Consider the following 13874-nt stretch of genomic DNA (forward strand, 5'->3'; position numbering starts at 1 on the left):
ACCAATCTTCCATGGAAATTGTGTTTTCTGTAGTCTTTCACATGATAAATTTTCCACTAATTCTTTAAATGTACCACAAATGTACCAAATGTAATCTTACTGTTTAAAAATATTAGACATTAAAGCTTTGATTAAAAAAAGATAAGTTTTAATTCACTTAACAAATGCTAATCACACTGTGTCATTTCAATAATATTAGAAAAACAATACTGTTTTGGAACTAACTTAATAGCTCAAATAAAATGTGTTTTTCTTAAGTATTGTCAAATCAAATAACCTCATTTCAAGGTATTGCACAATATGTACTCAAGTAAAACAATCATTTGATCATTTATAGCACACTGTGTAGAATATGCTTGGATTAGAGACTGAATTAGAGGTTATTATCCATCTGCTTTGTAATTGTCTTGCTTTTCTGTATGGTGGAACAATTCATTAAGACCAAAGTAGAAACTTTGTGGTGATTACACCTGGAAGTCTTCTGGTAGTTAAGCCCTGTAAATAAAGCCTTTTTCATGAGAACCCCAATATCATGAAAATCATGTAATACAGATTTTATACATTTTCTAGATTCTAAAAACACCTTCTTGACATTAGCTAAAAAACAAAACAAAAACACCTTCTCCTTTCTAAAGAAAACTGGACAGGTTGATGAAAACCTACAGTAATATATTTCAGGTAAACATGAACTTGCATCATAAAAAATGAACAACTCTTAATCATTTGATTTATTCAATGAGAAACAAAAACAGAGGTTTCAGTATTCAGTACAGTTTAGGGTTAAGTCTTAATCTTTTGAAAAAGTTCTCTCACAAAAGTGAACAAAAAACATGTAAAGACATGAATATATAGGTCATATGGTAAAATTTGTAAACATTTTGTTCCATGATTTAATTGTTTGAAAGAATGTGCTTGTTAACATTTTACTCACAATCTTACCATTCAGCAATAAAATATGCTTGGTAATCTTTGTACCACAAGAGCAAATTACATTAGAAAAAATGTATCATTTATTATACAACTTTAAAGCAAGGCAAATAAAAAGAAAGAAAGCCCAACAAAGTCCCACAAAACTAAACCAAAATCTTTTAATCAAGCAATCTTGTATTCCATTAACATTGGAGACCATAAAAAGTTAGAAAAATTAAGAAAATAATCAACTCATTAAAGCAGGTGTTCAAAAGAATACATCTGTGAAAAATAACTTGTTTCAACATTGTAAAGATCCAAATAATTTTGAAAAGAACTAAAGTCCCTTAATACACAGTTGAGTGCAAATAGCATATGTATTGTAAATCTGCATACTACTACATATTACTTGGCTAATCTAAAATATGTTCACATCGTGAGTTTCGTTTATTAGAAGTATACAACAAATGAAGTCTTTCAGGCTATTTTTGATTTCTAGAATTTGTTTTAAATAATTGCAATCTTTTGTTCAATAGTTTTAGTAAATTTGATAGGTGGAAAAGAAGAAATCTTATATTAATACATAAAAGTGGAAAACCTTCATCCCACCACTTGCTAATATTATGAAGATGTCCAATTGATCAGACAAAAATGTAAATATATTCACCTGTCCAATTCTTCCATTTCTAATTAGGTATCGGTATCTTTACAAATCGCTGGATGACTTGTGTGTTCAAAGCTTTCTCTGAGTTTTCCAAATACACATTTACTGCTTTTATGAAGAATGTAAAGAAAACCTTTCTACATATTTCATAGATCCACTGGGAAACAAGACTTATTTCAGATTTATTTTGAAAAAAAGTAAAAAACAACTTGTCTCCATTTCAACAAGTTTAAAAAAATTTTTGTCTTTTGAATTGGGACTATCGGGTACAAATCTTGTGATAATTGTTTTATGCAATCAGGTAAATCTGCTTCCAAGTGATGAAGATAGCTAATTTACTCAGACTTGAGTCACTCGCTTTCTCTGCTGGTAGTAGATCAGCCCACTGCAGAAGTAAAAAAATTAAATTTTTTAAACAAAACAGTGAACATAGCAAACATATCAAGCTTGCACTTCATATAGTTTGCAAAAATATTGTATTGAAATGCAGAGCAAACATTCTAAGTGTGAAGCTACTTACACTGAGCACCAGAATCTTGGGATGGAAGTGATCGTCCTAAAATATACAAAGAATATGTTCAACTTCTGGACATGGAAATGTGCATAAAACTGTTCTTGTCTACAAGGTTTATTAGCAGAATAAACCTAATAAACATTCAAGGACATTCTTTGTCCTTGAATGTTCACTCATTCAAGGACAAAGAATGAGTGAACATGGTATTAATCAACATTATGCTTTATAGGCAAGATAATAGGTTAAGATATTTGAATGCTCATAAAAAAAGTGTTGAAAAAAGAAAGTCTAATGAAACCTCACGTCTTAAATGTTTTTTTTTCATGTAAAAGCAGATAATATCTTGTCTACAAGGTTTATTAGCAGAATAAACCTTGTAGACAAGAACAGCTTTTAGAATGTAACTTCATAAACAAAGCTGTACAAATAATCTTGCTAGATGTAGCACATTTTACCAGAATACTCAATTAGACCAAACAGAGATTAGTTTTTGTACTTAAGACTAAACAGAGCAGGCTGAGGAATACGTGAGCATCTAAAAAATGTTACTGAGGTTCATGAAAACCCAGTTATACGAGACATTAAATTCTGTGGGACTCTAAAGTTTACAATTTTAAAGATTTGAAAATCAATGGATGTGACTTACCTGTTCCAGAGGAGTCTGTGGAATCTATTAATACAAAAAACAAAGTTTTAGAGGAAAATCTTGTAAAAAAAAATAAAAATATTCCTTTCACTAAAATTAGTGAATGATCAGTTTCATAATACATTTAATATACATGAAAATATGTATTCAGTAAATTTTTGTCAAACCTAATTTCAGACATAAGAAGGATAACTTTTCATCAACTTTTGCATTTTGATAAACTATTTTAGGTTTCCTGATTCATATTTAAAACTAACTAAGTGAACAAGAACATTTGGGGAAAAAAGATAAATGTATAATAAGTAATTAGCTCAACAATTTTTCATCAGGCATTTCATATCCACAACCTGCAATTTTACACACTCAAGCTTGAAACTGAAGACAGAACGTTTTTGAAAGTTTGGAAAATGAATGGGTGTAACATACCTGAACCAGAGGTGATCGCAGAATCCAGACCTACAAATAGAAACACATGTTGGTAAATCTTTATACTTATAAACAGTATACCTGATATTTATACTTTCAATGTGTGACTAAGGTGACTGACAAAAGTATAGCAAAGATCAAAAGTACTTACTTGGATTGGAGGATGAATCTTTAGGGCAGAGAAACAAAAAACAGTTTTTATAACATTTAACAATAAACTGATCAACTAATACAATAAAAATGTAGATATGATATTAGTAAAGAAAAGAGAATGTGGCACAAAATGTTAAAAAGCAAATGGCATGATAGATGGCAAATCCTTGCAAAAATATTTTTCTTGAAATCACTGATTACATAGTTTGATCAAACTCCTAATCTGAATCAAAATATTCATCATTCAAATTTTAGCCAAGTTTATAAACCTACATACAGATATTTGGGGGAAAAAGATAAATGAGTATGAAAGCGTATTGGTTAAGAACCATTAGAATGTGTCCCATCTAACAGAGAATAACCATGTATGCATGTATTAAGAAATATTAGGGTATGAATTTTCTGAAATTAAAAAAGTATATTTAAATAGGTAAAGAAAACTTACCACCATTGAGAAGTTTATGATTCTCATCTGGTGTATTTATATCGGTGACTTTTTGATCTACACACAAAGATTCAAGCATAGACATTAAATACAGAACTGCTGTTATCTGTTTTTTTTATGAATATATCATCATTCATTTTTGGACTGTGTTCAGGTATTACATTTTTTGCTAACATTTGCCCATGACATATATAATGTGCCAGGTTGACAATAAGAAGCTTATAGGAAATCGAATGCGCTGTAAACAATCATCCTCCCCTGCTGAGTCCAACGAGGCGGCTGTTCATTTTAATTCAATGCTTGGAAGCGTCACCGATATGAACTGAACAACATTTTTCACTTCCTCCGCTGCCATTGCTAAATCTATAGACAGACTACAATTCTAAAACATTATTGTCTTCATTTTATCCTCTTGTTCGCTGTTTGTTTCAGTGAAAAATTGACCTGAGACAGAACCCAAACTGTGCTGGGGGCGAGATTTTATTTTTTTTCCCCCGAGGAAATGCATATGAAGGCAATGACCAGACCTTGAAAAGAATCTAAAACAAAATTAAAATTCGGTAAAACTAAAGAATATTTACTATCTATTTTGATATGGTTGAATCACATCATAGTACAAAAACCTTTCATTGAGAAGCATGTTGTTTTTCTTTACAGTGGCGTGTTTCTATTCAGCAAATTTATATTCATAATTAGCATTTGCGCAACTATATGATCAATGGAAATGCAGCTTCTGAACTTCTTTTTCTAGGATGATGTTTAGTGACGAGTCCAGCAATTATCTACCCTGCAATGAACTCTATCAGAATACTCAATTTGACCAAACAGAGATTAGTTTTTGATCTTAAGACTAAACAGAGCAGGCTGAGGAATAAGTGAGCATCTAAAAAAATGTAACTGAGGTTCATGAAAACCCTGTTATACGAGACATTAAATTCTGTGGGACTCTAAAGTTTACGCTGTGGGGTTTATAAGGAATTTAAAATATTACAATCTTAAAGATTTGAAAATCAATAGATGTGACTTACCTGCTCCAGAGGAGTCTGTGGAATCTATTAGTACAAAAAACAAAGTTTTAGAGGAAAATCTTGTAAAAAAAAATTCCTTTCAATAAAATTTGTGAATAATCAGTTTCATAATACATTTAATATACATGAAAATATGTATTCAGTAAATTTTTGTCAAACCTAATTTCAGACATAAGAAGGATAACTTTTCATCAACTTTTGCATTTTGATAAACTATTTTAGGTTTCCTGATCCATATTTAAAACTAACTAAGTGAACAAGAACATTTGGGGAAAAAAGATAAATGTATAATAAGTAATTAGCTCAACAATTTTTCATCAGGCATTTCATAACCACAACCTGCAATTTTACACACTCAAGCTTGAAACTGAAGACAGAACATTTTTGAAAGTTTGGAAAATGAATGGGTGTAACATACCTGAACCAGAGGTGATCGCAGAATCCAGACCTACAAATAGAAACACATGTTGGTAAATCTTTATACTTATAAACAGTAAACCTGATATTTATACTTTCAATGTGTGACTAAGGTGACTGACAAAAGTATAGCAAGATCAAAAGTACTTACTTGGATTGGAGGATGAATCTTTAGGGCAGAGAAACAAAAAACAGTTTTTATAACATTTAACAATAAACTGATCAACTAATACAATAAAAATGTAGATTTGATATTAGTAAAGAAAAGAGAATGTGGCACAAAATGTTAAAAAGCAAATGGCATGATAGATGGCAAAATCCTTGCAAAAATATTTTTCTTGAAATCACTGATTACATAGTTTGATCAAACTCCTAATCTGAATCAAAATATTCATCATTCAAATTTTAGCCAAGTTTTTAAACCTACATACAGATATTTGGGGAAAAAGATAAATGAGTATGAAAGCATATTGGTTAAGAACCATTAGAATGTGTCCCATCTAACAGAGAATAACCATGTATGCATGTATTAAGAAATATTAGGGTATGAATTTTCTGAAATTCAAAAAGTATATTTAAATAGGTAAAGAAAACTTACCACCATTGAGAAGTTTATGATTCTCATCTGGTGTTTTTATATCGGTGACTGGTTGATCTACACACAAAGATTCAAGCATAGACAGTAAATACAGAACTGCTGTTATCTGGTTTTGAATTAATAAACTATTATACTTTAACAGATGTATTCATTTTTGGACTGTTTTCAGGTATTAAAATTTTTGCTAACATTTGTCCATGATGTATCACATGTGCCAGGTTGACAATAAGAAGCTTATAGGAAATCGCCTACGCTGTAAACAATCATCCTCCACTACTCAGTCAAACAAGTAGTGGAGGATGATTGAAGGTAATGACCAGGCCTTAAATAGAATCCCAAAAAAGAATAAAAATGTGTCAAAATCAGTGTTATTAAAATAACAATACTAATGTGTGTGTTGATAATTATAGAGGAAAACACATTTCATCATGCATGAATTTGCATCTCCTGCTTTAATGATAGTACTGTATGAATGAATGTTCTAAATTTGAAAAGAGTACTGGAAAGAAATCTTACCAGCATCAAGAAGGGGCTTGTTCTCATCAGGTTTCTTTATGTCATGGACTGGTTCATCTGCACAAAATGATTCAAACACTGACAGTAAATACAGAACTCGCTACTGTTACCTGTTTTTGAATATATGTAACATAATATCTCAACAACAGAAACATATCTTTTTCTTCTGTTATGTTAGATGCATTCCAAGTGTGCAATCAGTTTAACAGTAATTTGATCCAACTTGTTCAATAATTTCACAAGGCACTTTTTTTTGTTTTTTGGATAAGACTGTTGTCAAACTATCAGCTATATAGTTAAACATTTATTACACCAGATAAAACATTAGGAATAATTCACATTTGCCTGAAAATAACATAACTTAAATGTGTTATAGGGGGGAGAAAACTGCAATATCTACCCACATATAATGAGCAATGGGTTAATTCTGCAAAACAGTTACATTACAAAAATATCCCAAAAATGTCTAGTTTAAAAGAAAGAAATTAAATATAATTGTTGAGATGTAGTGTATTTTGATGAAAGTTGTTATTGTGTGTTGGTAATAGAGAGCTCAAATATAACATAAAATATGTTTCTGTGCATGTAAAACTGTAGCATATATAATGTGATTGACAGGAGGCTGCCACAAATTTTAAGGATGTTAACAAATTTCTTGGGAAAATCTTTTGCAACCTTATGACTGACTATATATATGAGAAATTTGCATAAATGCTGCACATGAAAAGTCTCCGTCACAAAGATGATGATTTACTCTCCTTGACATGCTAACATTTAGTAAACATTAGGTGACTGAAATTAAACTAAATCAAAAAAGAATACAAACTGAGACGTCAAGATAACAATATTTATGGCTAAGACAAAAATATGGCTCTAGAAATGTATTTAATTTAAAATCCATATTTTGTTTAAATGTACTTAAAATATATACATTAAATACATATTTAAAGTACATAGAATGTCAAAACTGCATCCTATACTTGACATTTGGCCTTTAGAAATTACGAAAGTATTTTTCTTAATTTCAAGAAAACATAACTGGACCAATCAGAATTTGAAAATATTTTAACTCTGCAATGATTTGTGAATTTATTTGGCATAAATAACCAAAATTTATATAACAGAAAGTATCACTTACTTTGCAGCAGATTAGCTTTCTCAGCTGATTTTACATCTTTGGCTTTTTCATCTGCAACAAATATTAATTATAAACAGCAGGATTCATGTCCTAAAATTTATTTGATATATTTTATCTTAACATCATTAAAAATTTCCACTGTTGAAAGACTGAGTTTCCTTGCCAGAGTTACTGTCTGCATGGACTGATATACACAAGACATAAAGTTAAAATTATTTCATTTGTCAGACTTATTGCAAAGTGCTGTATTTATTTTTGAACATACTGATGAACATTTTCAAATGACCAATTCTGATATGCTTTAACATATCCTTAATCTACAGTTTTACTTTTAAGAAAAAAGGAGCTCATGATGCTCTGTGACAAGTCTAGAAATGATCTATCTTGCAATGGACTCTATTAGAATAAATTTGACCAAACAGAAATTTGTTTCAACACTTAAGATTAATCAGAGCAGAGTCTAGGAATAAATGAATGTTTGTCATCTTAAATGGCTCTGATTAAAAAAAGTCACTTTGTTTCTTGAGTACCCTTTTATATCAGACAGATATTTACCTCAAAGTACATGAGACTATGGTTAACACTTAAGGCTTTATAGAAAATTGCAGACAGAACATTTTTCAGTGTGAAGAAATAAATGGGTGTGACTTACCAGATCCAGAGGTGGCCAAAGAATCTAAGCCTTCAAATAAAGACATATAATGGTTTATCTTTAGAACAATGAACAACTCAGTATTTGCAGAAAAACATTGTAATATGCTTGAAAAAGACTACTAAGTTGACTGACAACTGCATTGATATTAAGTACTTACTTGAATGAGGAGAATTTTCTTCATCACAATCTAATAATGAAGACACATATTTGTTAAAACATTCAAAACAAAATATCTGCATTTCATTTTCTTCAATACTAGAAATGTTTTAACACTTTTGACAAGACATTCTGATCACTGCTAATCATGCTACAATCTCCAGTTCAGTGTTTATGGTTGACCCAAACGAAGATTCGGGGTTATATTATTTAAGTAAAATAATCAACTATACACATGACAATGATTGGGAGGCTTTCAAGGTTTTCTGGTAAAAAAAAAAAAAAAAAAAGAAATGAGTATTATCCTGGACTTCTTAGATTCTTGATAAATTTGGAATATTATCAATATTTGAATATTTGAATATTTGAATTGATCTAAAACCTCAGTATATATGCTATCTTGAAAAAAAAAACATATTGATGATGCACTTGTTCAACCATTTACTTTGACTTTTGATACCTCATTTAGTTAATCATAAAAGAATAGAGACCTCTGTACCTGAAAAGAACAAATTTAATAGACCTATTTATTTGTATAATTGAAAGAGTGTATATTGGTGTAAATCTGAGATTCATTACACTTTAACAATGACTTTTTACACTTTTTGATTAAAAATTATCATCAGTTATTTTATCCTAAATGGATAAGAGATGAAATGTAGTTAACAACAGGAATGTAAGGAGGTATCAACTGTATATTTCCAATAGACGGTAAAATAATCTTACCAAGTCGGTTTGTCTTCAGCTTAAGGACAACAAGTGTCACAGCAACGGCCACGACCACAATCCCGAGAGAAACAGAAGCACCGATGATGAGCTCCATATTTCCTTTGTTTTCTACAAAATGGTTTTCTACAAAAAAAAATCATAGTAGTTTTAGTTCACTTTCAATATAAAAGTCATGTGTGGAATTTTATATTGGACCACTTGAACTTCAGATGTTTATGAATTATTAAAAAAATAACTTACAGTGCTGCAAAAGAAAAAGCATATTTTTCCCTTTTCTATTCTATCATTGTCTTCTCTCATATTTAAATGTTTCAGGTGATCAAACAAATGTTATTTTCACTTGCTCTGGATAATGGAAATCAATTTCTTTAGCCACACTTCACTCCCAAATTTGCACAGTCAAGTGATCACTGAGATAGAAACTAAAAAACAAAACAAACAAGACAAAAATCTATATTTTTAAAAATCAAACTATCATGCTTTGATATGCTTTAGAAAAGTTCTGTGACGTTAATCAGTCAGGGAAAAATTACAAATCCCTGTTAAGCCATGAAATAAGGTTGAATCTTCTCAGGAGTGTCTGACTTGTCAAAATTACTCTAAAAGCGAATGGACAATGCATCTATGAGACACAAACAAACTCCAAACTTGTAAAACACTGAAGGTGTCAGATAGTCAGTGTTCAAGATTCAACAACGAGAGAGAGGCATGGCAAAATGGCAGCCATAAAAAAAGCCCTAAAAAAACATATTCCAAAGAGTTTGGGGAAAATGTATTTTTTTAATAACTTTGATGTACTTTTACAACAATATATTGATATAGTTACATTTTATAAATTACTATATTTTTTAAATATTTATTTTAGTATCTCAATTTATTGAGCGAAACATTATACAGTTTCCACCCTCATTTTTCAAGCCTGTTTCGGATAAATATGATTTTCTGTATGGTATGATTATTTTCAAAGCAAAACATGATATTTAAGATTGGACTACTGTTTCAGATCAGTGAAACAAATGTCAATAGAGAAATGTTGAGAAATATGTCCAATGCCTGCTTAAAGTTTTTTCATTTTCAAAACGTACCTTTAATCTGACAAACAAGCCTCATCTACACCCATATTCAAATGGATTGCATATCACTATAGTTATGGTTATTTTCACTCTAGTGATATGAACAACATATCACTATAGTTTCCCACGTCTTTCTGAGGTGGAAAATATTTTTAGTACAATCAACATTGTGTTGTAATGCAGTTTGTCTTTCATTGCAAATAAGCATAAACCTATATTAGTATTGTCCTTTATTTTCAAGAAACAGGACATTTTCTTTCATACTGCAAGTGTCTAAATCAATAGACGGTCAAAAGGGATTATAAATTACTGAGCGGTCAAAGGTGTTTATGTCATTGTAAATGTATTTTTATGTACATGCCTGCTGACAGTACTGTATTAGGAAATTGGTTTGTTCCTATAGAGCCTATAGGAACAAATAAAGCCAGCTGGTCACCCAGAATATCTATCTAAAAAGCCTGGCCTTTATTGTTAATCTACTTATGTATGTTTTAATTTTTGGTATGACTTAACAAATCCTCTTATTTGCTGCAAGCTAATACAGTGGCAATGCATTTGTACGCTGGGTGTTGAATGACAATTGAACTAGATCAACCAGCCAACAACTCTCATTTGAAATTAAATAAATCAACTTTGATGTATGTGAAGTACAACTAATAGTTACTCACCCCATATCTTTACAATGTGTATTTTAGAGGCAAGATGATGGACTTCACAGGTGTAGGCAGAAACATCAGACTTCAAAATCTCTACATGATCTCTTCTCTGGAAGGTATTGTCATGATTTGGCCGAACTCCAGAGGTCATCAACCCATCATCTTTAGTCAGGACACGTCCTTCTCTTTTGATCTCTAGGATAATTTCAGGAGGATAGAAGCCTGTAGCCATACACGTCAAGATGATGTTTTGTTCAATGTTGGCCTTTCGTGAGAAGAAGTGGACTTCAGGTGGAGCTTTAAAGAGAAAATGAAACACGGCATTAGCAGGGAAACAATTCAAATCATTTGAACTTTTCCATATTTTATCAATTTAGCTGTATTTAAAAGCAAATCCTTTCTGAAGAGAAACAAATGCTACATTTATTTGACAAAGGAATCTTACAAACATCTTTGTACTTTAAATATACACCTACAGATCTTTAGACAAATGCTTGGATTTAGTAGAAAAGAAAAAATACATTTTGTGGTCTCAAAAACTGAATGAATTCACTATTTTGATCAAACTATATGAAGAATATTGAAGAACTCTGAGCAGCATTAAACCAAATTTTTATGTTACATATACCGGCTTTTGAAAGCTGTTCTCTCCCAAAGTCTCTAAACTTGGTCATCCATTCCATGCACTCCTTCTCCAGGTAGCCCTTGGTGTATTCCTTCAGCACCTGGACCTCATCCCACTTCCTCTTGGTTTCTTCTGCTGCATGAATGGGAGCAACCCAAACCTGTCTGTCATCGTCAAAGGACAGAAAGTCGCTTCCGTCATAGTTGTACATGTCCATCCCACGGACAAACTTCATTTTCCCATCAGGTTGAGTTTCACCCTCACAGCCGTGCATCCACTGAAGAATATGAGTGTCTGAAAGAAAAGAAAAAAAAAATAAGCGAAAAAAATAAAAGATTTCACATGCAAGAAAATATGAAGAGAATAAATTAAGTGTAATCTTGATGTTTAGATTGGACATGTATCATTCATAGTCGGCAGAAAACATTATTTTAGTATTTTTATCAATGACTTTAGGTATCCTAATCTCCTTGGATCTTACCTGTGTCATTCTGTCTCATTCGTTTCATCAATATGTCGATGTTGACCTTGAACCATTGCTGTTTGCTCTTTCTGGACTGGGTGCCTTTCTCCCAGTACTCTGGTTCAAGATATTTTTCCATCCAGTCCTCTTTAGGAACTTTTTTTTGGTTGTCACTGTCATAGTAGTCAATCATCCGGTTGTCCAGTAAACCCATGGCAGTGAACTCATGGAGCCCTGGCAGATCCACAGGTTTGGAGAAGGCCGTGTAGATGTAGGTGAGGGAGTGCTTTTCTGTAAGACAAAGGATGGAAATTACTTTTATAACATCAGTGACTACTTATTACTGTGCAAGCCTTTTTGAAATGACAATATTTAGGCTAAAACATGTGTACAAAATGCTCTTGCCATTTTATTATGGTCAAGTCTGTTTTAGACAAATTCAATTTCTAACTAAACACTTTATCAAAATATATTTTTAACATACTGACATTAAATTATATTATTTGTGAAACAGCGAATTGTTGTTGCTTTATCGTAAAAACGTTCTTAAATCATGCGAGATCATAAGTCTCATCATTTCTTACTTTACATAATGCTCTGACAAATATCTGGTTTTTCTTATTTAGTTTCCTTTAACATCACATTTTGCTGTGTTGGTTGTCTCTAGTTGTTTTGTACCAAAGTTAGACCATTTCATAGATGCTTCATAATTGTAAACTGGTCAAAACAGGGGTCAACGACACAATCACTGGAAATAGATTATTTAGAGCAACAGAAAACAAATCACACAAATTATTTTTTTTAACCTTCTTATCAGGGCTTGTTAACCCTGATTTCTGAAATGCGGCCCTGGTGTCATGGGGGAAATATTTTCTTAAGAAAATAAATAAACCTACCTCTGAACCTTTGTTAGAAATAAACAATAGAGCCACCTTACTTAGTAAGAAAAAGGTGAGCGATACCAAAAATATTCAGATCTTTAGACTTCAAGAGATCTCACTATGGCAGAAAACTTGTCCACTCTACACTTTAAATCAACTTAAATAAACTGTCTAAAGTCAGATCCTATGATGCTGGTTTAAAGAAATTTTCAATGTGATGTACTTTCAATTCAGTATTTGGACACACTTTACAGATTTATTAAACTTATCTTTCTTCTCGAGACAATAAAAAACCAGGAGAGGACAAGTAACAAAGGTCACTTATAACGTCTTATCATATTTATTCTGTTATTGCAACTATATGAGTGTCACACCGTCACAACTGACAAACATCATTTAGTAATTGTGTTCTCCCCTCACCATTTGTTGTGTTATCTAACTGGTTGGGAAGTAAAATACCCTTTATATTGCACAGGACTCCATAGTGGAGGAATGTGGGCTTTTTCATAAAAGACAAAGATATAAAATATAGAAAAAATATGCCAAAGCCACAATAACTTTATGAGGGCTATCACATTTTTACAGTCTGCACTTTGGACCCTTGGTTACCACTCAGTCTATTACATTTAGACCCAATCAAAGGTGAGAGCTCAATGATTTTTGTTTTAGATTTTCACCTTTTTAGAAATTCTAGATTTGTTTCATTAATCATCCGCTATCAGCATTCTTAAGACTTCTGTTTTTAACAAGCACAAAAGGTGGAATTTAGGTGAATTTCTTAGTCACCTGAGATGCTCCACCTTTCTCCACTGTATCAGGTTTCTATTTTATTAACTACATCGATATTGGTAAATCTTAACAACCATTCTTAGAAATGTAATAGCACATACAATCAGTTACTAAGACAAATGTCACATTTTTGCTTTCACTTTTAAAAATAAACTTAAAATCGTCAAAAAAACAAAACAAAATAAAAAAACCAACACAAAAACTCCTCTAACTTACCGCTGTTCACTGTCATTAAAGTCCCCAAAAGGACCAAAACAGCCAGGAGCGACATTCTGAACCCAAAGTAGGTTCCACTCTTCCTGGAGAAGCTCTTATGTTTGGCTGTTCGACGGCGCTCCTTTCTGTGTCTGTTACAAAAGCTGATTTGTTAGAATGTCCTCTGTGTTTTATGGT

At 31.6% G+C, this 13874-nt stretch overlaps 1 protein-coding gene across 1 annotated transcript; it reads right to left on the reverse strand.

Moving 5' to 3' along the window:
• Positions 1-713: 713 nt before the first annotated feature.
• On the reverse strand, positions 714-13834 carry LOC129375960 (H-2 class I histocompatibility antigen, Q10 alpha chain-like). The gene is made up of 19 exons (XM_055055353.1): positions 13698-13834; positions 11830-12102; positions 11352-11642; positions 10736-11020; positions 8992-9117; positions 8267-8296; positions 8107-8136; positions 7455-7505; positions 6317-6373; positions 5801-5857; positions 5354-5371; positions 5204-5233; positions 4786-4809; positions 3758-3814; positions 3311-3328; positions 3160-3189; positions 2734-2757; positions 2094-2129; positions 714-1958 (listed from the first exon to the last, which is right to left on the reverse strand). The coding sequence occupies exons 1-19, from the start codon at positions 13750-13752 to the stop codon at positions 1951-1953; spliced, it is 1500 nt and encodes a 499-aa protein (XP_054911328.1). The 5' UTR covers positions 13753-13834; the 3' UTR covers positions 714-1950.
• Between the last annotated feature and the right edge of the window lie 40 nt (positions 13835-13874).

Source organism: Poeciliopsis prolifica, unplaced genomic scaffold, assembly GCF_027474105.1.
Source record: "Poeciliopsis prolifica strain line A6 unplaced genomic scaffold, Auburn_PproV2 SCAFFOLD041, whole genome shotgun sequence".
NCBI lineage: Eukaryota > Metazoa > Chordata > Actinopteri > Cyprinodontiformes > Poeciliidae > Poeciliopsis > Poeciliopsis prolifica.

Bases quoted from the DNA above. Each gene is read 5' to 3' on its own strand.
- LOC129375960 (XM_055055353.1), bottom strand. From the start codon at position 13,752: ATGTCGCTCCTGGCTGTTTTGGTCCTTTTGGGGACTTTAATGACAGTG. The intron at 9,118-10,735 runs GTGAGTAACTAT...TTTTTTTTGTAG, and splicing joins ACACATTGTAAAGATATGGG to AAAACCATTTTGTAGAAAAC. The intron at 3,815-4,785 runs GTAAGTCACATC...CTTTGTGTGTAG, and splicing joins CACAGACTCCTCTGGAGCAG to ATCAAAAAGTCACCGATATA.